General features: G+C 39.1%; 1 protein-coding gene across 2 annotated transcripts in view; it reads right to left on the bottom strand.

The window, feature by feature from the left end:
* FGF14 (fibroblast growth factor 14) overlaps positions 1-26300 on the bottom strand; it is a 590191-nt gene that overhangs the window by 164454 nt on the left and 399437 nt on the right. Inside the window, exon 1 of one of the 2 annotated variants that reach the window (XM_032881087.1) lies at positions 6507-6792. The exons of the other annotated variant lie outside the window; for it this stretch is intronic. Within the exon in view, the coding sequence (XP_032736978.1) occupies positions 6507-6699 (193 nt within the window). The 5' untranslated portion in view covers positions 6700-6792. Of the gene's footprint in view, positions 1-6506; positions 6793-26300 lie in introns of those variants that run through there. 2 annotated transcript variants of the gene reach the window in all.

The raw sequence follows: 26300 nt of genomic DNA, 5'->3' as shown, positions 1-26300 counted from the left end.
AGATAATATTAGTGTATCATCCATTAATGGATAATTTAGTGTAACAATGGATAGATAATGTAATGTGCCCACCATACAGATTTGTTGTGATGATGAACTGTTACTATATGGTACAGTGTCTGACACAAAGTTCCATGTAGGCAGCTGATAAACAATTTAAGTCCAGTCAATTATGGCCACTGCTATGTACACACTGATTTCAATGGTCACTCTATGTCACATGTAAATCCTAAGAAATACACAACTTTTCATTCATTCAACAAATGTTTGTGCAGTGTTTGTTATATGCCACGCACTGGTGAGACACTGACTTTTAAGTGGCCGTGCCCCATTATACATAACGTAAGACCCTGTCATACCATAAGAGTCCCTATCAAACCTGATAGTCAAGAATTTTGAAAGCATAGGGTGTAACACATACTTTACACACACACACACACACAAATATTTCACACAATATAGCTTTATGAAAAGAGTCTTTCCCCTGAATGACAATGTAGTAGCTGTCATAAAATGTTTTTTTAAAAGGTGTCTAGATTCCTACTACCACTCCCTACTGCTTTCCTCACAGTAAACAGTAAATGGTAACATACTCATGTAATCTGAGTTTCTTAAAATGAACATTGTAATCTTTACAGATCACATTACTAAATTTGTTTTTTCTTAGTCATGCCAACACAGTCTTATTGACTTTAAATTGCATCAACCTTATTAAAATTGTCTTATATGTTTGAGTTTCCATTATGATTTTTTGTGTGTTTTTGGCCTTTGAGTGCTAATGACAATATTTAAAACATCATATACAAATTTATATTGCTGAAATATCATAGTCTGTTTTGGCTAAATTTCTTACCACTGGGGAAGAAATTATCACTAGGAAAGAAACCTAGATTCCCAAAAGTAAATAGATAAATTAGATTGAAAAATATGTCACCCTACTTTTCCTTTGAATTTCTGCCATTGTTTTTAAGTTAAGCTAGTCAAATTTAAAAGACATCATTTTATATCAACAAGAAGGGAGGTAAAGACATGTCTACTTGAAAACAATTTTCTTATAGTAACATTATATAGAATAACACTGTTAACAGAAGAACAGAATTTGGGGGCTAAATGTAGAAGAACTACATGAAGAATTTGAAATGTAAAGTGAACCCTGTAACTGCTAATGGTAATCTGGTGTGGGATTTGGAGTGAAATGTTGTTTCTGAAATCTTGTATTATGAACTGTCAAAGGATCTCTTCACCACCAAACAATATTATTTTCTCAATACATGTAAACTCAATCTATGAACCTAGCTCAACCCAAAACAAATCATCTTACTCAACCTTACGTCTTACCTAAAGTACTATGCTATCTTACACTTTGCTTGCTGTACCACTTCTTGGTTTATTGCACCATTGTGGCATCAGCCATTTTCAGAAGCTTAGAGCAAATGTAGAATATTGAAATCATAACAATTAAGGCCCAGAAAAAAATGCATAAACAAGCAAGGATCGACTTCTTAAAAAGTCTCTAACATTGTTTTGTTTAGCAATTCAGTAATGCTCCCATAAGAGCTCTCACTTAGGAACACTGCATTTGGTAAAACATGCTCGTTGAAAAATTAGACATTTCAACTGCAAGACTATGATTTTTGCCTTATCTTTATACAACTAACAAATAATAAAATCCTGATTATCAACAAGTTAGCAACAGGTATTGTCAAAAGATGAGTAGGAAGACTCCCATGTACTTGGCCTTAGATAACTAAAAAAAATAAAATAAAATACACTTTCTAAAGAGAAGTAGGATGATACTTAGAGGGAAAAATATTCCCTTGTTTATATTGACCTAAACCACCAACATAAGCAGGTGGGCTGTTTTCATATGGCTTTGAAGCAGTAGCACAAAGGATGGTGGTCTTTTGATTACTTTTTGCTGCTGATTATTTCCTGAGAAGGTGGACCCACCTTTCCTTACATAATACCTTGTAAGAAGGAAGACCACTTTTCCTAGGATAACTGATGGGTTTCACTATCACACTGGAGCAAAGCAGTTTTGTTGATATAAGCATACATATATTTCTGCTTTTTATATTACACAATAACTAGAAAACAAATTTTTAGTAGCTCATTTTTCTTTCCTTGTTTCTTATGATTCCTGTAATTTATTTTAGGTAAAATGCACGAGTAAGAAACCCACACAACTACTGACTAAATATCCATGACACATGATACCATGGGCTCCTATGATAGTAGTGGAAAAAAAAAGATAGATTTTAAGAAATAATTGCATCAGCCACACTAAAAATTTTGAAAGGTTATTGTCTTACAAACAATAAAGGTTCTTGTTTTGGTTTAAAAATTAATAATGAAAATGTAACAATTTTAGGATAAAATGTTAACTATACATCATTGTTTGTAGTTTCTGTTTTAGTTTTTCACTTTTTACAGGAAAGGTGAAGATTTCAAATAAAAATGTTTACAAATTGTTGGTTTCCTTGTCCCCCCCCCTTTTTTTAGCTAAATTAACAGGTATCCTAAATATCTATTTTGATAAATTAGTTAAGCCTTAAAGTGAAGTTGGTTATATGTAATCACCCTCTAGTCCTTTAAAAAAGGGATGAAGTATATATATATATCTATATACTTCATCTTCATATATATGTGTATGTAATTATATATATATAATTATACACACACACATACACACACACACACACACACACACACACACATGGAGAGAAAAATATATAAAAACTTGAAAAGTATATATACTTCTAAAATGATCTATTTAGACTACTGTGGTTCAAGGACGCTCTTTTAGCTTTGGACCTATGGACCGTCCCTATTTTGCTTCAACTCAAAGGCAAAGCCAAGTGCTCAGGACATGGCAGACACTATCAAGATTTGAGAGTCTATGAAAGTGCAGAAAACAGACTTTTCTCTTAATGACAATTAATCACATCTTGGGATGGGGCACAATTAATTATTATCAGGCATAAACAATGATAGTGAGGTATAGAATGCCACAGGAGAATTATTCTTACTTCTCTGCAATTAGGGAAGACTTCCTAGAGGCAATGGTATTTCCTCCAAGCTTTAAGAAATGGAGATAATTTCAACAGGTGAACAGAAGACAGAAGATACCATATAGAGTAAAGCTCAAGCAAAAGAAGAGGGATTTGAAAGCATATGGTTAATTTTAGGAATTTTGAATGGTGTTTGGAGTCTCTGGAGGTAGGAAAGGTAGAGAGAGGTGAATCTGGAAAGGTGGGATAGTCATGGTGCCCACACAATCTCTATAAGCCATTTTGTAGATTCCTGTCCTTTTCAAGAGGACAAAATGATACAACTGGTACCTCAACTGGTGCAAAAACCAACCTTCTATGAGGGTAGGAGCTGGTCAGAGTGGGGGATAGGGCTCCAACCAAAAGCACAAAAGTAAATATAAGTCATACTCTTTATATTAAATAAATTACTAATTAAGGAAGCATTAAAAAGGAAAAACACCCTACATTTAAGAAATGTCTATTACTTTTCCCCAAAATGTAGAGCTATTCTTTGTTCTGTTTTCTGTTGGCCGGCACGTCACGTGCATTTGAATTCACCTGTCAAAATGTAAACTTCAGCCAAATGGACTATGATACATAGATGACAGCGTACTGGATTTCTCGATCTCCTTCGCTTCTCTCAACAGTTTAAGATTTTTCCCAACTCAAGGGCTTTCACTGTCCTTCTCAGATGTCTGCTCTCAGCCTGGACTTCTCAGCATGGCCCTCCCTGCATACTCGATCTAATTAGGTTTCTCTCCCACCACCCTTGCCCCTGCAGCCTCCACCTCAGGCGTCTTTCTTCTTATAGGTCTTTAAGTTTCTTATTTTGATCCTTTCCGTATGCAATGAATTTTACCCCCCGTTTGCAATCTCCACGACGGAAGGGGCTTCATTTGTTCTATTCGCTGCTCTACACATAACATCTGGAACAGTGCCTGGCAGAGTAGGAAGAGTCAATAACTCTTTGTCCAATTAGTGACATTCAAATGTGAAGATATATAAAATTGCCATACCTTAAAGTTGTATCTTTAAATTAACAAATCAGATTTTTAAAATTTCCTGAAGGCAGTTCCTATGCAAAGACTGAGTTTGGAGGTAAAAAAGAACTATGCTTAAAAATATTTCCTTAAAGAGCATTTAAATAAATAATGAAATATTATATTTCATTCATTCAAATAAATATATATGTAATATAAAATCATATAGATATCACTTTACAACTTACATAATATAAGGTTTTAATACTTATCTTGCTTAAATTAGTAATAATAAATTGATGTCTGATGCTCCAGAGATGTATCTATCTTTTTCTTCACAAAAGAATATATATATTTCTTTATAAATGAGAAATACAAGGAGGATTAAAAGGAAAGGTCCTGATGAAATTTCCTTCTAGCCCATCACCTGTATGGGAAATAAGGGAGCAGAAGTGACCTCAGATATATTTTTCTTACAGATCATTGATGCATGCGTATCATCCTGAACTCATGAATACTAAGAGAGCAGTCAGGGTTGAAAATGGTGTAACAGACTATTAGGAAGCTCAGAAATCTTCCCATATCTGGGGGGAAAAAAGGTATTTCCCATCTTAAAATACAGAAGTGTAAAGCACACCTTCCTTCATTATGCAATATGAAAAAACACTTATTGTCCATATTTACAAAATAATCTACTGGTTGTATACTTAAAGGAGACACACAGTAAGTATTAATCATTGTTTATATTAGAGTAATCTTATCTAGAAGAGAACAGGTTTATTTACTTCAAGTAGATGGCAAATTTGGAGCTCTACCTGGTGAAAACTGTGTTTTAAAAAAGAATCTGATTTTAAAAGAGGGGAGAAGCAAACACTCTAAGATAACAGGACACCCCGTGGATCAACAATGTTTTGAACAACTGAGTTGCTCTTGTAATACAAAGGTTTGCTGGATAAGGCTCTAAGCTAAAGTGGAAAATTAAAACCCATTTTTCTTAATAGCTCCTATGCTCATCTGAAAATATTGTCCCCAAATACTTCATCAATAGGTATTATATTTATGCAATTAGATATTATATTTCTATATTCTTATCTTCCTTTGAACTGCCACTCTAATTTTCTTCAATGTTTGCCTTTTGAGTTTGATTCTAAGAGCAAATAATTTCCAATTTCTAATGTGCCAAGAAGCTATTGTCCTTTAAAAAATTATTTAGCTACAGCCTTAAACACACACACACACACACACACACACAAACAAGCATTAAAACTTCTGGTCATAAATCCGTAAACGTGTAGAACACACACACTCAGATACACATGTACAGCGTATGCTTGTCTTCCCTGTCTTTGCAACAACAGGGTATTTAAAACAAATACAGCTGGGCACCAAGAATATAATGTGCTGGGCAAACATATACTCCTATTAATGTAAATATATGCTTCGATGTTTCCTGCCAAGCCCACTTGGTTATGAAAAGCAAGCAATCCCCGTTTCTCCCACAGAACACCCCATATAGTCTCAAAACAATCGCCCTTAGCAACTGGATGTGGAAGCAAGCCGAGATGAACAAAAGCAGTTGGGTTCCGGCTCCTAAGTTGCCTTCTCAGACCCTGACATTTTAAGGCAGCAAAAGCAGGTCATGCTGGGCACTAGTTGTTTCTGAAAAAACAATATGTATAGTAAGGCAACTATTCTAGTCATCTGCTTGTAGTAACTGCTTGTTTTGCCTCATGTAATTCGCGAGTCCTTGAATTTAAATTGGCATATTAGGGATGCACACCTCGCCAAACCCTCAATTCGGACTCATTCTTCCTTCCTCTGGGCCCCTCTCCGCATCCCAAGATTGCGACCTCGGGCTTCAGCGCGCCCAGTGCTGCCGGCTAAGCCCGGTACTGGTGAATCTCAGTTGAACTGGCCCTTAGTTCGCACACACCCTCCACTCCCTTGACACCGGCCCCTGCGGAAGGCGCGCAGGGGTGGGGTGGGCATCACCACCTTCACCAAGGTCTGGGAGCCAAAGAGGTTTCCAGGGGACCCGGGAGGCCAAGTGAGGCCAGACACAAAGACATTCTTGACCCCTCCAGTCAGATTGGAAGCAGCCACCCAAACCCCGAGGTGTTGCGGAGATCTTTCCCCCCGCATTCTGGAGTCAGACGTTACCCCCGGGGGATGCCGAGACCCTCAGATAGAAAGAGATTTTCCCTGGAAGCCAGCCCGCAGGAGACGCGGGAGCAAGAGGCAGCGGGCGACGAACCGGCCACCTGCCGGCTCCCGGCAGGGTTGAGTTTTCCGCGGCTACAGGTTGCCCGAGAGCAGGTTCCCCACTCCCACCGGCGGGCGGAAGGCGCTCGCGGCGCTCGGAAGGGAGACTAGGGGGTGGGTGGGGTGGATCTGGGAGACGGAGGGAGGGAAAGGGGAGCCCGAAGAGGCCCCATGTAGGTGGGGAGAGGGGAGAGGTCCGAGGGCGCGCCTCCCAACAGTGACCCACACAGACCTTGGCGCCGCAACCTGCGCTTCTTGAGGCCGAAGATGCGCACTTTGGAGAAGATGTCCACCAGGTTGCCGTTGCAGAGCCCGCGGTTCTTGCTGGGGCTGCTCCGCCTCCTGCTGGCGGACGGCCGGTCCCAGTGCTGCTCCCGCGCCTGCCGCTTCTGGCGGATCAAGCCGCTGGCTATGGCCGCGGCCATGGTGGCCCGGGGAATGGGTCCCGGAGGGAGGGGACGGAGGGAAGGGGAGCCGGGGACACGGGAGAGGGAAGGGGCGGCGCAGACGGCGGCTCGCCCTCGAGGAAGAGTGGGGAGGAGGCCAGAGGGCGTGAGGAGAGGGGTAGGGGCGCTCAGTCCCGACTAGGACCCATCGCCCTCTCGGCGGAGCGCGGGGCCGGGCGCGCAGACGCTCCCGGGACGCGGCGGGGCGAGCCCCCGGAGCCGAGGTCGCGTCGGCCGCCTCCTGGCCGCGACCGAGCCGGGAGTGGGGCCGGGGCTGTGGGCGCCGCCGCTCACCCCGCGCCGCCGAAGCCCTGTCGGGGGCCGCCACCGCCACTCGCGCCGCCTTCAAGCCTCTCCCGCCTCTCGGGCGGGAGGTCGAGCCCACCGACTTCCAGGGCACGGGATGGAGGGCAGGTCGCGGCCGGATGCCGGCGCGTGCGTCCGTCCAGGGCAGACTAGGCAGGACTCAGCGCCGGGCTCGAGCTGCCCCCCGGCCGGTGCCGCCGCCGCCGCCGCCCGCTCGCGGGTTCTGCCGGTGATTGTCAAGTGCTTTGGAAATCAGCATCTGGGGAGAGCAATCTTCTCCCCGGAGATCTCTAATCAAAGCGCTTCGTTCCCACCCCACTACACCTCCCTCCCGTTCCCCTCCTATGTTTCTCTTCAGAAAGAAAGAAAGAAAATTTATACAGTAATGATTAAAAATATTAATGGTAATAAAAAAATAGAAAGCTAAAATGGAATCCAGGGGGGTGGGGTGCTAAGAGGCTGAGCCAAAGCAGGTGAGGTTGAAGGAATATCGGTGCGCTTTTTCTTAGCTGAAACTCGCAGGTTTCCGAGGCTTCCGCGGCTTGGCCAGGGCTTCTGAATCTTAACGTGTCTCCTGGTCCCCAGAAACTCTCGGCTGCGGTTGGAGGGCGAGGTGGTTTCCGCCCTCCCTGCTAATCCCTGGAGCGCCCAAACCCCTCCACCCCGGGAAGGAGGAGGAGGAAGGAGGGAGGAGAGTGTGTCCCGAGGAGGGAGGCGCCTCCACTCCTCACCCGGTCTACCCAAACTTGCGGACTCTCCCTCTTGTTGTCGTTTTAAACCACAACACGGAGCAAAACAAGGAGGGAGGAGGGGAAGGTGAGAAGCTATGCTAAGGCGGTATGTACGGAAAGACCCCCTTCCCAAATTCGCTCTCTAGCACTAGGAAGAGGAGGTGCCAGCGGCCGTAGCAGCTACAGAACAGCAGCTGGATAGGGTAACTGCCCAACTGAATATTGAAGAAGTCACAGCAGAAATATTAAGGGTGGGGGATGGTGTCACAGTATTCCAGGGACAACAAAATGCAGCCAAACTGAGGGACACTTCAACTCGAGCTGTGCGTTTGCCGTCCCTGTCCCTTTGCTCTGTCAAGGAGCAAAGCCATACGAACTGTGTCTGAGATTCAAATGTAACAGCTGCTGCCTCCTCCCCTTGACTTCCTGTCTGTGTCCTGGCAGTGTTCCGTCTTGGATAACTGAAAACATAAAGGTCCAAGAGGAAGGGAGCAAGGAGAGGGTACCCTGGGAAAGAAGGTTGTGAGAGAAACACTTCATGCTTGGATGAATACAGATCTGTGGTTTCTAGGATACCCTCTGAATGACAGAACCAAGTGTAGGTTTTGCTCCTGTGGTTTTGTACCTTTTCCCCTTCCCTTTAATCTGTTTGGCTTATCCTTTCAGGAAGGTAAAGAGAAGAAATGCAAAAACTAGACTTCTAGCAATCTGGTGTGAAGACCGGAGGAAAGAAGATTCATTTGTTAATTGAGAGACTTTTAACAATCACTTCTCTGCTGACTGCCTTAGAGCAGGAAAGGGGAGAGGCACACTGCCAACAGTCCTGAGAACAATTCTGAACCAAGACACACTTTCTCTTTGTCTTAAGAATAGGCAGTTAACTACTACAAAGACTTGCAACCCAGCAAGTGGGAGAAGTTCAGCCCAGTGTTGATTATAGTGAAGCTAGACACCTTCTGTTCCACAGAGCTTATCCACAACCTTTCCACGTAAGCAATTGGTTCTCATCTGTAACTCACTGTTTACCCCATATTTACTAGCAAGTTTTTTTTTTTTTATGGAAGAACATTTAAAGACTGTATATAGATTAGGGTCCAGTGCAATCATCATTGGCTTTAGGATGATGTATATTGTATTTGACATTTAAGAACATACTCTGTAAGCTTATGTGCCACACCTTGGTATGTTATGATATCTACAAAATAATCAGTTATTAAAAGGAACACGCAGAAGTAATTTTGCCAGAAATTTGTAATCCCTAGTAACCCAGGAGATAGTAAAAGTGAGGAAGGGGTGTGTTAACTATTTTGCTCTTTCTCTACCACTTTATTTTCTATTTTAATGTCTTTGTTCTTATATTTTTACTAAGTGTGTATTTATGTTGTGTTGTCATGTTCCTGCTGAAAAAGGAAAGGCCATTTTGCAGAGATGGCTATTTAATTGTGTCTTCTTAAAAATTCACGGAAACAAAGCCGGGTGAACATAAAGAGGAGCTTCTTCCATTACTGAAGAGAGGCCATTTGGACATTTCAGGCTTTATAGACTGGAACTTCTGAATGAATTACACTCAAACATTCTGATATGAGGAATTTGAGAGGCAGGGTCAGGGGTTGTGGGGGGTAGGAAAGGAAAAAATAAAACAAGATGGGATTGGGAGGGAGACAAACCATAAGAGACTCTTAATCTCATGAAACAAGCTGGGGGTTGGGGGGTAGGGATAGGGTGGCTGGGTTATGGACATTGGGGAGGGTACCTGCTATGGTGAGTGCTGTGAAATGTGTAAGCCTGATGATTCACAGACCTGTACCCCTGGGGCAAATAATACATTATATGTTAATTAAAAAAAAAGAAATCCTAAAAATAAATAAATAAACAAACATATTTATCTAAAGCTAGTGGTGAGTTTTTCTAAGAAGCCAAACAGTAAGGATAGTGACCTCTTAAATGTAGTACTACTCCCCCAATCAATATAACCTAGTTTGCTTTGAAAGGTTTTTCTATCCTCTGACATATGTGTCTACTGTATTAATTTTAACAGATTGAGATTAAGCTTCTTATTATTATAGCTGTGTCAATTATTTACTTTCCGGGCATTTTTCTTATAGTGCAGTCTTTTCCCCAGTTCCTCAGTTTGGGTAATTGGAGGTAGGGGTTTTGGTTCCTTCAGACCCCCCTTCTTTGTTCAGCACCCTCCGGAGCAGGCTGAGGTTCAGCACCGCGGACAGGGGCCCTGTCCCCAGGGTAGCTCTCCCAGCAAAAGCAGGTTCCCGGGTGTGGAGCGCTGGCTGTTGAGTCTCTGATACTTCCCTTCCTTCAAAGCAGCTTTCCACCTTTTTTCCCCCCTTCAAGGTGGAAAGGAAATTAATCCTCACAGCTTCCACTAACATTAATAACACTCCTCTTAGCATCAAGCCTTTCAGCTCTTTGATAACGAGAAGTAACTCTTTCTTTCCTGATGGATTCCGACCCCTGGTGCAGCGCGGGGAACCGCGGATTCCTCAGTCAAGGCGTTTTCACAAGCCATAAGCGGTCCTCTATTTTACGTGGTTTCCCGTTTTAAGGGAGCCAGGCGGGGGGCTGGGGAGGCAGCATTGGGATAATCAAGGTCCTTTAGTTTAATCCTTGTGTTTTCTTTTTACCTCCCCAAAACACTGTTTAGTTGTTTACAGAGCGAGGAGGTAAGCGAAAGAAAACGCAAGAGAGCCATCTGCTGTCTTAAGCTGTGATAAAAGTGTGTGCAAAACGACAGTGAAATTTGTATCCACCCGTTCAGGGCGAGTGGATACAAATCTATATCTTTCTGTAATTCAGAAAATAGTTTCTCACTAATGAGAACCCCCCCCTGCCCCCGGAGTTATTAACTTCACATTTGACTTTGTAAAAACAAGCAATAAAGTACTGCCTAGGTAAAGCGGCCCCTGACCAGCCTGTGAGCAGTCTGAACTCTGATTTCACAGTCTTGGTTTGTTTCTTAACTCTGCCACTACCTGGTGTATAATGAGCTCCAGCAAGGTGTCTTAGTCTCTCTCAGCCTCAATTTCTTCATCTTTAAAACTGAAATAATAGAATCTCGTTTTCAATTCTTGTGAGATCAAACTTAGTAAATGAATATAAAGATCCTAGTATGGTGTCTGGCACCTCCTAGATGCTCAAAAATTACTACTACTACTACTACTACTACTACTACTATAATTATTTTCCAGATTACTCATTCCTGTCTTGTAAATTCCTTTCCAATTACCATGTTTTTTTTCAATATCAAAATAAATGTATTCTCATGTATATTTTTCATGTCCTAAATGGATTCATGATAAAATTTAAAATATTCAGAAGTGTACAAAATATATATTTATTTATTTTTAAGTTTTGGAGCGAGCAGTTTTAGTTCTAAACTAGTTTGTAATTGACTAAATTTGTGAACTTGGCCTTGTAAAACTATTTCCCACCCACTGAATACTGGTAATAAAATCATTTCCTTCCCTCATAGAGATTAATGCTTGTGCCTATGAGAAAACAATTCTAAAACTGTAAAGAATCATAAAACATTCATTCATTGGAAGGCAATTATTAAAATATCTTTCCTGTGATTGCAGTTCTCCTGATGATCCCATGCTCCCTTTGACCTCTCTGCTTTGCACGTTGTTCCCTCTGCCTGGAATATGATATAAAGCAGTTGCTAAAATCACAATTGGAGTAAGGCAAACATAGGCTTGACTGTGTGTCTTTGAGCAATTCATTTAACCCTCGGTATCACTTTCTACTTCGGTCATTATAATACAATAAGGTTATTATGATAATTACATGACAACATTGTGTCAGACACTTAAAGCAGTGCCTGTCACATTGGAAACTCAACATATAGTAGCTCTTTGTAATAATTCTTCATCACTCCATTTTCATCTGTTCCATCTTAATGAAGATGTCTCACAGGCATCTCATGCTTAACATGGCTAAAATCAAACTCTTATTCTTCCTTCTCAAACTTGTTCTTCTCTAATCTTACCTACCTATGGAATGACAACTCCATTCTTTTTGTTCCATGGATCAAAAAGTTTGGCATCACACTAATCTCATTTCTTTCTTTCAAATCCCATATGTAATTCCTTAACAAAATCTATTCAGTCTGTTTTCAAGATATATCAAAAATATCATCATTTTTTCTTCTCTATCACTTTCTCCACTACTACCTACCACCATCATCTTTTGGGGTATTATAAAAGCAACCTAACTGGTCCTCTGGGATCCACTTTTTCTCTTCCTTGATAAACCCTCAACACTGTGGCTAAAGTGTTGAAAATATAAATAAGATTTCATCATACCCCTGTTCAAAATCTTATACTTCTATAGAAACTGAAGACCTCACAGTGCCTACAATGTCTCATATGACTTGTGTTCACATCTGCTTTCATTTGTTCTCTGACATAATTTCTACTTCTCTGTCTTCATTCACTAGGTGCTGTTCCTCAAACCACCTGGCATACTCCTAACCTATAGCAGGATATTTGTATTTGTTCTTCAATCTGACTATTTTACCTCTTTCAAGTCTTTGCTCACATATTATCTTCTCACATGAGATCTTCTCTGGCAAATCTGTCGATAATTGCAACCCCCAAACATAATCCCTTCCTTCTTCCTTCCTTGCTTTAGGGTTCTACATAACACTTATAACTTTTAAAAAATTCTGTATATTTCCTTATTTATTTGGACTGTCTTATTACTTTGAAATATATGAAGAAACATATTTTGTTTAATTGGTCAACTGCCACACTATCTAGTGCTTAAAATGGTACCAGCGTAGGCACTTGATAAGTAGTTATTTACTTTAAAAAAATTGCTTACTGAAAGAATTAAGAAGTTGAATACATAGATATTTATTATCAAATAAAAAGGTCAGAAAATCATGCTTAGCCCAGTCCGTCAAGGATGAATTACCCCATAGTGCTGATCTCTTTAAGCACCAAGGGATCTAATGTTCTATTTGGATTACACATATTCTCAACCCCATTAGTAGGTTATAAAAAGAGTATTTTAACCTTTGCTTGATGATTTAGCCTCAGTCTATGAGGACATGGAGTTTGAATTCTGAATTCCATCAGGGATAACTGTGGGCCTTACTGGAAGATGTGAGACTGATTGTACTTGAATTGGAGAGAACTCTACTGTTAACTTTTTTTTTTTTTGATTCCAGTAAAATTAACATAGAGTTTTATATTTCAGGTGTACAATATAGTGATTCAACAATTCTGTAATTACTTGGCATTCATCATGATAAATGTATCCTTAATCCCCTTCACCTATGTCACTCATTCCCCCACCCACCCACCTCCCTCTGGCAATGACCAGTTTGTTCTCTATATTTAGAGTCTGGGTTTGTGTGTGTTTATCTCTTTTTTCTTTATTTATTTTGTTTCTTAAATTCCACATATTGAGTGAAATCATATGGTATTTGTCTTTCTCTGACTGACTTATTTCACTAGCATAATACACTCTAGTTCCATCCATGTTGCTGCAAATGAGGAACACTAATTTGTAAAGATATATGCACCTCTTTGTTATCGTAGCATTATTTACAGCAACCACGATATGGAAGCAACTCGAGTGTTCATTCATAGAGGAATAGATAAAGAGGCTGTGGTATACATATACAATGGGATATTACTCAGCCGCAAAGAAATATGTACTACTGATCTTTGTGACTTATCCCCCCCAAATGCTATTTTCTTTACTTTTGCATTGCCAACTGACAATATGCACTTTTTCAAACCCGATACATTTAATCCATTGTAAATTAGAAACACTGATGGGCATATTTATCAGAAGTGTCTATAAACTAAATGAACTCTAATGGAGGAGTGCATATAAACAAGAAACAGCCTTATTCATGTTAATTTCATTATCAAAGGTGATTTTCTTCTCCCTTGACTTCTGAGTTTTTGCTATGTTTTAGGTGATTTTGTTATGTAGACAAGTAGATAAGTTTCTGTATGGCTTGCTAAAAAAGTACATAATTTTTGTGTTTGCTTTAACCTTAAGTAAACAAAAAGTTTCAAAAAATATATTTAATGGTATTGATGTCTGTATCAGATGCTATGTTTCATAAAGTAACAATTTGTCTTTTTATCTTTCATTTCTGCCACTGCCACAACAATTATTTCAACTTAGCCAAATTCAGATCCTCAAAACCACTGATTTTAGGATACATTATTTCAGATATGATAGTAAAAGAAAAAAACTTTACTAAGATATGTCATGTCATAGATTAAGAGATGTATACCAATTTCAGAGACATTTATACATACAGTATATTTGCATTTTATAATCAATAAAATATGGTATAATTGTACTATATAAGTCTATATATAGAAGTTGTAACTTTATAAGTCTGTTGTTCTCTATAGTTGACTTAGACAACACACATCTTCTAGTTGAAAAAGATTGTAGGTGCTTCAGAGCACCTGCAGCCTAAAGCGTCTTTGGTTTCATTGATATTGTTCTTTGTGTAATTTCTTTGTTTCCCAGTGTGTCTGAATTGGAGGGATAGATAAGGTTAAAAAAAATGTTTCAAACATTTCCTAGTTACTTATTTGATCATCTGTATACAGTGAGGGATGTACTTCAATTTGTAACATGGTTTCCTTTGTGAATTAATCACTTTTGAACATTTTAAATATCTCCTAAATTAAGGGTAAAATATGAAGATCCAACATTTTTTCACAAATACTTTATTGTAAACTAATTTGACATGAGCTGAAGTGAGGTTACAAAGGATATATCAGCATTTATGTTTTCATCCTTTTTCCCCCCAGATAAATGGGTTCCTTTTGAAAATGTGTAAGATAATCCTGGTAATGTAGTCAATACTGATGCTCCTCTTCCTTTTTTACTAATTATGAAGAACATCAAAAAGTAATGTCCTAAGATGCACTTGGGACACATTTTCAGCTAGTTAATTGAGATTGAATACTTATCCATTACAGTTCAAATTCAAAATCAAAATTTTCTGTGATAGTATTATTGACTTTTATTTTAGATTCAAAGGATAATCAAAGTGAATGTTAAAGCATTTTAAATTAAATTTTCAGGAAATAAGTGATTGTATTAATGTTACAACAATCTTGTTGATGTATTTTGCTGGGTACATTTATTTCTAGTAGGTGAAAGATTTCCATCTATTAAAAAGAAAAAACCGGGAAGGAATTTTATTGTTACTTAATATTTTGATTCAATAAAGAAAAAGTGAAAACTATTGGTACCAAAAACTTGCGAACATTCTTTCCTATAGAAGCCATACCAGACTGATACTAGCAGATGGCTTAACTCTACAAATCTAGTGTATTATTTTTTTTATCTGACTAATACATTGGAAAAAAAAATTCTTAGTGGCTTCCAGCATTCTATATTAAAATAAACCCAAAATGTGCATAGCATTTATTTCAGAGCTATGAATATTAATGTATCTCCTTACTCTAAATCAGTAGTGGTAGGTTAGAACACTAATTTTAATGATATATTAATTTGTTGGTTTTTTAAAAGACAAATATCTTAACAGAAAAAATATTAGTCAATGTCCAAAAAATTAAGAAATAAACATTCATTTATAATCTCTTTGCAAAGATTCTTTGTGCATATATATATAATTTTACCTATATTTGACATGGTAAACAGTATCTATTCAATTACTAGAAACAGTATCTATTCAATTACTAGAAAGACCAGTTTCACAACAATTAATTGCTCTAGACTGATTATGTTCTTTGTATTTGGTATGTATAGGTTAAACACATATATAAATATGTGTCTGCACACACATGTATGCATGCATACACACATGCACATATGTATATGTGCCAACATACATTAACTAAATTCCTCCCTCTGGCAAAAGTAATGGTGAAACACTAGTAATTTCCAAATGAGAATCACTTACAAACTCTAAGAGTCAAACTCAAGACTTTAGATAGCTATTTTTTTTACCACCTTAAGAGTGTGCAATGCCTCTCTAAATTTACGCTTGCATTTTTCTCGATAATGGTTAAGTAGAAATTAGGAATACATTAGAGTATAGATTTTAGTCATAATTCTTTACATGTAAACTAAGACAATGTCTCTCTCAACTTTTAAAACAGCTAAATAATATGGGTTTAATAGTCTGTGACAAGCTTTAGCATTTTTGTTGTTGGTGGTGGTGGTGCCAAGAGAGCTGTGCCTGAAGAGCTTTAGCATTTATTGAAGGGAGTGTCCCGATCTCCGTTTAATAGCAGAGAAAGTTTAATAGCAGAGAAAGTTAAGCCCTCAAGATGTTAAATGATTCATGTGTTTACACTGCCAGGAAGTGGAGGAGTCAGATCTTAAGCTCCTGCGTTTTCTACCATACCATGCCCACCTAGCACTTGGCTATTCAGTGTAACTAGCTGTCACAACACCGAGTCTACAATGGGAACTTAGATGGGATTCAAAGGCTCCCAGCAGTTTTGTGGATGGATTTTGGATTCTCTGTGATTCTCCTGAATTTATACTAAAGGGAAAATGATGATGTGCTGGTGGACGTTTATGTACACTGACTCACAGTGTTTATCCAACTCCTAAAGAAATCTCTATCCAAAGCAAGAATAAGAACCACAAGTATTGAAGGAGGAAAAAAAAAAAACCACACATAACACCCAATACTAGTTTTTTCTAACTATAAAAGTTATACATGCTCGTTGAGAAATAATTGCAATATAAAAGTAAATGATAAATAAAAGCCAACTCTAATTCCAACATTAAAACCTTTTGGTGTATTTTTTCCAGTTTTTTAAAAAAATCATTTCACATGAAAATTTGCTCCTCTATTTTTGGCACAGTTTAGTGACTAAGAAAATACAATTGAGGTAAAAGCCAGTACACGAAAACGTACGATTTAATTATATGACCCGGGAGTCCATCAGAAGCTGTTATATTCTGTACACATCCAAAAACCTTTTACAGCTCAGAAATCACTTTCTTTTAAGTCTTGCTCTACGTGTTCTGAATTCTGGGACCAATCCTTGCCTCAGTGGTCAGAGTTTCAGAAAGTCTAGCTAAACATCTTAAGACTTAGAGTTCTGGAAAAGTTGATATTAATCCACCTCTGATATTATAATCTACTTCTAAAAGATGCATGTGAAAACAATTTCCAAGGTGCAACGCACTTATGAAATGTTGTTATAAACTGAGGCCATATTCTTGATCCTAGTCCTACTTTTTATAGAAGAACTTAAAAATTAAATCCTTTAAGTATTCCCCTGAATCTCCCTGAATAACCTGAAAGCTTCCTATTGTTTCTGTAACAGATCACCATAAACTCAGTTACTGAAAACACCTCGGATTTATTCTCTCACAGCTCTAGAGGTAGGAAGTCTCAAATCAGTCTCGTTGGGTTTAAATCAAGAGGGCTACGACACTGATTCCTTCTAGGAGCTCTGAGGAAAGAGTCTGAATGCTGGTTTTCTATCTTCTAGAGGCCAACCCCGTTGCGGGGTGACACTGCTCTCCTTGCGTCATTCCACCCTCTTGCTTCTTGTCCCATCTCCTGCTATTGATTTTGATCCTCCTGATTAAAGTGGGCCCACCCAGATAATCTGGGATAATCTCTCTATTTCAAAAATCTTTAATTTAACCACATTTGCAAGGTCCCTTTTACTATGTAAGTTAACAGGGCCACCAGTTGCATGAATTAGGACTTAGACATTTTGGGAGCTCTTATTCAGTCTACCAAACCTACCCTATATCTAAGGTACATGGAAATAGAGGCCTGCCTAGCATTTGACAGTCACCCACCCAACCCCACCACTATGGGCAAGATAACTGCTCCAGAATGACAGTTTTTAAATTACAGTCCTGCTTCTTACAAATATATATATATATATTAAATACCAGCTGCTTGCTTGATTGAATTTTTAACTACTGTCTGCTTCTGCCTGCTTCTGTATCTCTGTTGCTTTACTCCCTGCTCAGAATAATGTGTTATCATTGGCCAGGCCTCTCTGATACCACCTGCTTACCTGGATTTCTTATGACTTCAATTATTGCATCTCCCAGAAAAAAAAATAAGTACAGCATTTCTCAGCAGTTGTGGAAACAGAGCCACTGTGCTCCCCTGTAGGTCATGAGGATGCATTTTCCCAGTCCCACATAAATCCAGGAAATATCTAATTTCTTAAGTTTATATCATGCCTTTCACAAGATTTAGAGCCATGGAATCGAGCTGAATAAAACTAAGACCAGACATGTGATGTTCTACAGGATGAGATTTAGAGCCTAAGGCTATCACCAAATGAAGGAAATAGATTCTGAAAGTCTTTTTTCCCCATTCCATTTTCATTTTTATATAGCCTGTAGGGGTAGTTGATAATTGCTGTTTCCTTTTAGAAATTTAGACTAGATCCTTAGGTAGGAATTTGCCTTACCTGTAGATTTGACACTGACTACAAATGAAAGGTATCCTTTGCTCCCTTCTTCCCCACTTTTGTCTTATGTTGTCACTCACTTTACCTTCCTGTGAATCCCTCTGAGCTTTGTAACTGGTTTCCAGAGATGAGGTACACAATGGATGCAAGAAGTCTTTGGCAGAGTCAAAAATAGTAGCTATACTACTTTGCAGGTTTCATATTTTCATATATAATTGGAAACACCTTGACACATCAGTAAACAGATCTCTCCCCGGTGGACAGTGATAAACTGTCCAAAGGGAATTATTTTTCCCCCAGATGCAGTGAGCTGGGCTAAGGAGAAGACAGCTCTGGCCACACTCACAGGCCTGTTTTCATCTCTCCATAAAATAGGCTTAGAGACCCTCTCAAGAGATTTCATTCTAGCAGGACGAGTCACAGATTAGTTTATGCCAGACATTTTGGACTATAAAAGAGGAGACAGCAATCTGACATATTTTTATTCTACAAAGTCTTGATTTTACCCCTTGGTGCCCTACTGCAAGAATCAGAGCAGATATTCAAATGCTGTTTTCTACTTTTCAGGTCTGCTTTGGCTGAAACAAACCAGGTGTCCTAATTCTCTGAAATTTGACGTAGCTTCTGTTTTTCGACTCTAATGTGCTTCCTGACCTTCTGTCTATAAATCCATGCCCACCCGGGAGTGAAAGCTATAGCAGCGAGAATACAGTCAATGGTACTGTAGTAATGTTGTCTGGTGACAGATGGTAGTATAGCTACAGCATAACCCATGTAGCACATGAGTATGTAGCACAGCATAACCCATAGACTTCTCAAATCACTAAGCTGTATACTGGAAACTAATGTAACATTGTGTGTCAACTATATACTTCAATAGGAAAAAAAATTCCTGCCTCCAGCATCCAGCTTCTCAAACACCAAGGATGATCCCTTGGCTCCTAAGCACTCCCAGCTGTACCAATGCACAGCTCATGACTCTAGAGCCTTGCACACACCCCCACACCACAGGTGCTGGATCAGTGCTAGTCTAAGGGAGGAACAGAATAAGAAAGAAATAACCTTGGGTTCTAGACTTTTGGTTCCATTCCCCCATTCTCGCCGTCTCATGACAGGTAACATGGGAAATTTTTAAAAACAATACTTTCTCTAAAGGAAGCTACTCTTACTCATGAAGCATTAAAAGAGGATTGAGAGATCAAGGTTTGTGGAGGTCCTCAGCGATCTTAATTTTTGCTAATCTCAACAAATGGAAAATCACTATATGTGCCTCAGAATCATATCTTATTTCTCAGTTCTAATCATTTATGGATTTGAATGAAATCTTAATTTATTATATTACATCCTTATCTCCCACTTTTAAAAGTTAGAACAAGGAATAAATTTAGAGATGATCTAATTTAATAATGACATTTCACTAAGCAATAAACTCAGGCCCAAGGAAGTTAATTAATTTGCTAAATTAAATAATGAGTTATTTAATAAGCTAACTGGAAGCAGCTCCAGGCCTGGACTGCAAACATCCTGACATCACATGCAAGAGCTTCTCCTTTACATCTTGCTACTTCTTCCAAGAGTTTGGCTTCACTGGATAAAAGTTCCCATCACACTGTCCCCCTAGCACTTCTAGACCACAACTAGGCTCTCTCCCTTTTTGCTAAGCAACCATCCATTATTTTTTCTGTGCAGGTACATGTATGATTCTTAAATAACCTGAGCTGTCTATGAATTACAATTGACCCTTGGACAACACGGGGGTTGGGGTGCTAACTCCCCCCGTACAGTCGAAAATCTGCATATAAATTTTGACTCTCCTCAAACTCAACTACTAATAGCCTCCTGTTGACTAACCCCTGACCAATAACATAAGTCAATTAACACATAGTGTGTATGTCATATATACTACATATACTTTATTCTTACAATAAAGTAAGCTAGGGAAAAGAAAATGTTACTGGGAAAATCATAAGGAAGAAAAAATATAGGTCTTTACTTATTAAAAAAAAAAAATCCACACATCAGTGGACCTGCGCAGTTCAAACTGGTGTTGTGCAAGGGTCAAAGGTATTATATCTGACATTTGTAAAAAAAGCTCTTTTTGGTCAATATGGTCATAAAAAGATAATTTTTATAAAGGTATATGTCTTTGTTTATGTGATCAACCTACATTTATGCAGTCATTCATTAATTCACCTTATTCACAGACCTACTGAGTATTGATTCTCCATCACTATGCTTGACCCAGGATTCAGATATTAGCAAAAAGTGAGTCTACTCTCAAGCAGCTCAGAGTATAGGGGAAGATGGGTGCATATGTATGTGGACCCAGTGTTACAGGCGCTGTGTGTAAAGCTCATGCACGAAGAATGGAAAGAAAAGTCAGTTCTACCTGTGTAAAGGTAAGGAAGAGTCTCTTGAAAAGAGTAACACTGAGATTTAAAAGATGGGAGGTATTCACCAGATAGATGAGGGGGGGCATGGAGATTTCAGAGAAGAGAGATCCAATGAGAGAAACCTCAAGGTAAGACAGCTTAACGTGTGAGGGCAGATGCAACAGTGGTATATATCCGAAGCACCCCATCCGTGTTGAAAGGAGGGATACAAAGAACCTCAGCTGGTGACCATGTTAGGAGTCATATGTCATTTGGAGAAATTTGCTCCAGCTGTAGAACCAGCTGAGCAAATAAATAGTATAGAATAAGTCACAGAAAAATGCTTTTCCGTATAGACTTGTACTAGGAGCCACGGATTTACCCGGGTATTTTCATGTCATCTCACTATTCTCATGCTGAGCTTTCTCCATGCTTTTCCATTCATCTGAGAGGCAGGGTCATTGGAGTTAACATACACACAACACACGATATGTGTGGGACATGTCATTCAGCACATACGTGTACATGCATAAAAATAGACTGAAGTATAAACAGGGTTTATCAATATGTGGTATGTTATAGGTATTTATTTATTTTTATTCTCTGTACTCTCCCCTGCCAAGTTTTCAAGGAACATGTGCTGCCCTCATAATCACAAAAGGTTGACATTTTTAAACAGAGGATGTTGATTAGAAGAAATAGGAGGACAACACATATATATAGTAGAAATTCCTTATGTTTAGTCGAGGATCTAGCTGTGGATGCCCATCAGCTGATTAGATCATTCTTTCTAAATTTCAGATAATCCTGTTTCTCCTTTTAGAGAATAGAAGGAGAGCATCTTCTACTTATGTGGTATCTAAAGCCTTACATTTAGAATTTTTAAACATCAAATTTTTTCCCTTTCCTTTCCTGCTTGCAGAGATGTCAAATATTACAGTTCCAATAAGATCATCCTAAACAAACAAATTAAAAAAAAAAACAAGAAGGAAAGAACATATTTTCCTTGAAAAATCAAGGTTACTGTCTCTAAGACAGCCTTCAATATGGCTTTTTAGGATATGAGTAATATAATTTATGGGTTGAGAGTACTTACAAGGTCTGGTGTCATAAAGAATAGATTTAATTTCCTGCAATAAAACATTGCTTTCTTTATGGCCATACCTTGGATCCTGGATAAACAGACCTGATTTTATTTATAGTACACTCATGTCCCCATATTCCAGTATTAATGCTATACCAATAAACACAGAAATAATCTCTGTCACTGAGACACCTGGGTCTCATAATGCCCTCTGGGTGGTTATACAATCACACAGATTCTTTTTAATTTATCCAAGAGAGATATAGTCACTTGCAAAGTTTTCTTGATCAACTTTTCTGGCTAGCTGGGTGTCAACAGTTCAGTTTTATTTTTTTCACAGAAGTAAATTATGTAATACTGTGACAGTCCTTGTGCTTTCAGTTTAGATTTACACACAGAGACACATAGATACAATAGACATGTAAATAATTATCATTAAACACTCTGGGTCTGCCAAGGAGAATAAAACCAACTGCTTCCACAGAAAGTTCCAGAGACTAGTTTGTTAAATTCCCATTTACTCTTCTGCTCAGAATTTCCTAGGAAGAGCCCTTATAATTATCTAGCCCTATTTCGTTCTTACAATCCTTTCAAGCGTTTGTGTGATCTCCATTTGAACTCTCCAATGACTGAGGACCCAAAAGTTCAAGTATCACCTCTCTATTTTCAGATGCCTTGAATTTTAGAATGCCCTTCTCAGAACTGAGCCCAAAGCCCAATCTTGTATTGCCCACTGGAACAATATATGGTTCCCTCTCTCACATGACAGTCTTTAAGTATTTTATCGCAACACAAACCACCTGTATTTCTGTCCTTCTGGTGTCAGTACGCACATTTAAATGACACTGACCCACCCCTGAGAACTACCACCAAATTGATAGGAGTTTTTCCACTTGTCTCTAGAGTTCAAACAAAGCCTTTCACTCTTGCTTTCTCTTCTTTCTTGGGCTTGGCTTCCTAAGTCCTTATCTCCTAAACTTACACTGTCTCAGTTCCAGGTCTTAACACAATTGTTTCTCTAAGCCTTTGGGAGACAGTGAGTTAGTAGCATACACTCAGATTATGCTGAATGAAGTAAGTCAAGCAGAGAAAGTCAATTATCATATGGTTTTACTTACTTGTGAACATACGGAATAACATGAAGGACACTAGGAGAAGGAAAGGAAATGTGAATTGGGGGAAATCGGAGGGGGAGACAAACTATGGGAGACTGTGGACTCCAAGAAACAAACTGAAGATTATAGAAGGGAGGGCATTGGGGGGATGGGTGAGCCTCGTGGTGGTGATTAATGAGGGCACGTATTGCATGGAGCACTGGGTGTTGTACATAAACCATGCATCTGGGAACACTTCATCAAAAACTAATGATATATTTTATGGTGACTAACATAACACAATATTAGAAAAAAAGAAAAGAAAATATCATACAGAATTTCAGGAGATAGTTCTGAAACTTTGGTTCTTGGGTCTCACATAACTAGTGGCTGTTCTGAAGTAAGCTATGGGCAAGCTACCTAAAATGAAGTGGTTTTTGTTTTTGTTTTGTGGATGTTAAAATCGGAGGGTAAGACAGGACCGGCTAATCAGGTTAAGAGACAACTTGAAGTCTTGTTTTCTGTCATTTATTTTTCTTTTTCTTTTCTTAAAACGATCTTTTTTTTTTTCCGTAATTTTTCATTCTATCCATCTCCATCTCTCCTAATTGGTTCTTCAAAACACAACAGAAGGAAACAACACAAATGTCCATCAGTAGGAAAATGGAAAACAGATTTTGCTATACTCATACATTATAGTACATTAAAAAAAATACCAAGTCACTGCTACACACAATAACAGAATAGACCTAAAAACATATTTTGTTGAAGTTCAAGAAGGTAGACAGAAACAAGTACAATTGTGACTCCATTGAGAAAGTGGAATCTGCTATTTGTAGACATCAAGAGTCTTTGTCAGAGGTGGTATTGGCTGGAAGGGACAGGGGACTTTCTGGGTTGTTGGAAATATTCTCTCTCTTAATTTGGGTAATGCTTATAGGCATGCATATATCTGCCAAAATTCATTGAGCTGTACACCTAATATATTTGCATTTTACTTTGTCTATGTTGTACTTCAGTAAAGTATTATTAGAAGAAAATAAATAAAAACAATAAAAACATCTACTCAAATGAGCTGGTAACTCTGAGCCTAATTAAAGCAGATGGAGATTCTCTGGAAGTCCATATTGCCCCTACTCTACACCAGTATCTCCATTAAAAGTCCTCTGACTGGGTGGAGGATGTAAGGTCCCCCTGCCACAGACTCTCCGGTGTTGGGTAATTCCATACTACAAACTGTTATAAAGGAAGCTCATATTTGGCTTTTGTTTTAGAGTCACAAAGCTACAGAAGCACATTATAGAACTGTAGATACAGTACATTGATACCAAAGAGAAGGAAAGGCAATTATTCTTAAAAATACATTTTAATAAAATATTTCCTGCTGAAGTTGAAATGATAACAGGAAGCTCATCACTTTCTATAATTGGGTATAAGCAAATTGTGACTGAGTTGCTCTAAGACAAAAATCTTCCTTTCAGCCCATTTAAGGACACATCCAGCAGCCCCTTGCTCCCCCGATATACACTGTTGCATGTCCACTAACCAGGTAAAGTCATCCTCACATCCTACCAATAGACCAGTTGGGTGCTTCTTGGTCTTCACACCCCAACTGCCCCCAACCACAACCCCAGCATGCACACACATACACAAAACCCAAAATGCACACAGATGTCTGTCAACACATTGTCCCTTTTCCCCATAGGGCTTCTTAGTTGTCACCTAGTTACTGTGTTCAGTTAATCTGAGAATGCATGTAATGCATTCCTTTTTCCTGTTTAGGTAAGATGTTTTAATTCCTTTTTTACTTTTTAAATTTTTTGAGAGAGAACATGCATGCAAACAGTGGGGAGTGGCAGAGGGAGAGAGAGAGACAGGCAGAGAGAGACAGAGAATCCCAAGCAGCCTCCACTACCAGCACAGAGCTGACATGGGGCTCAATCTCATGACCCTGAGATCATGACCTGATCTGAGCTGGGTGCTTTAATGGACAGAGTCACCCAGGTGACCCAAGATGTTTTAATTTTTAATAAGAGATTTTTAAACAGTGTGTATAATCTGAAACAAGTAAGATATTGGTAATCAGTGAAGAGAGAGATTTTGGAGGCTGGATGGTGGTGGTTGAAAGTGTCTTTCCATGGTCTCAAATATCCTGCATAAACTAATATTTATTGAGTGCCAGGCACAGACAGTAGCAGACCCTTAACACACATCATCGCTTTTAATCCTTGAGACAACCTTAAAAGGAAAGATCCTCCCTCCCATTCCTTAAACGGGGAAGCAAGTATGCTGCAAGGTCACAGCATCTGTAGTTTCCTGAGACCAGATCAAAACTGCTTTGTAATGCCAAAACCATGAAGGTTATGGGCCTTTATGTGGCAAAGGAATGAAAAGAATTTCACAGTGTATTCGTTTGGAAGGATACTTCCAGTAGTGATTACTGAGAAGAGTTGAGTTTTGAGGGATATATTAATCTTGACACTTGCCCCAGGGGTCTCCAAGGCCGTGCTTCAGGCCATATTCATTCACTGACACAGCGCTGACTAATATATTCACCACAGTTTCCAGAACCTGATTCAGAGACATAAATCCCCCCATATTATCCTTCTAAATACAAGACGCAGACCACTGTGGATAGCAAAATGTCATCTCGGGGCATTTTAACTGTTTGTGGAAACTATGGTGCAGATTATTTTAGTATTTGACACAGAAGATCTAGAATCTAAGGCACCCTGCCAGATCAGCACCAGAAATCTACCTTTCGGGGGCTCGGGTCTCCTATCTTCTTTCTCCTGTTTTCCAGAGCAGAATGAGTCATGTTGTTTACCACCGTCTCTCCAATACCTAGTACATACAGATGGTCCCTAGTCTTTGTTGGGAGAATAAACAAATGATGAATGGATGAGCAAACATGCCCATAACCCGGATTGAATCAGTTGCTCCAAAGCCTCTCAGTCTACCCTCCATGCCATGTTTGCAAGTGCATGTTCTTTATCTAAAGCAGAGAGGAGTAAATCAGCTCAGAAAGGTCAGATAAACAAGGTGGATTGGGGGTTCCTGGAATGCCAGCAGAATGAAGCTTGTTTTATACAACTTGTGTCTCTGTAAAATACCCATAAACTCCACTTGCTAAAAAGGATGGCACTTGCATTTGTCACAGCACCTCCAAAGCCTGCCTCAGCCCTGAATAACGTGCTTTGGAATATTTTAAATCCACTGTCACTGTGGATTAAATTCTCTGCATCTATCTCTTTGTATGGATTAATGGAACTAACTGGGGATAATGAATACATGAGAGTCCTTCTCACATAAACGACATTAACATGCAAGCCCTTTGTTACAGCCTGACTGGTGTTCCCCCAAAATTCATATGTTGAAGATCTAACCCCAGTGCCTCAGAAGGTGGCTGTATTTGGAGCTAGGGCCTTTAAAGGGGTGCTTCAATTAAAATAAGGCCCTTAGCGTGGGTCTTAATCCAACCTGACTGGGTATCTGGACACAAAGAGAGACACCAAATGCACACACAGAAACAGGGCCATGTGAGGACACGACAGGAGGGTGCTGTC

This window comes from Lontra canadensis, unplaced genomic scaffold, assembly GCF_010015895.1.
Source record: "Lontra canadensis isolate GAN:19392208 unplaced genomic scaffold, GSC_riverotter_1.0 scaffold73, whole genome shotgun sequence".
Lineage (NCBI taxonomy): Eukaryota > Metazoa > Chordata > Mammalia > Carnivora > Mustelidae > Lontra > Lontra canadensis.
Note: the sequence above shows the minus strand (reverse complement) of the source record. Positions and strands in the feature narration are given on the sequence as shown.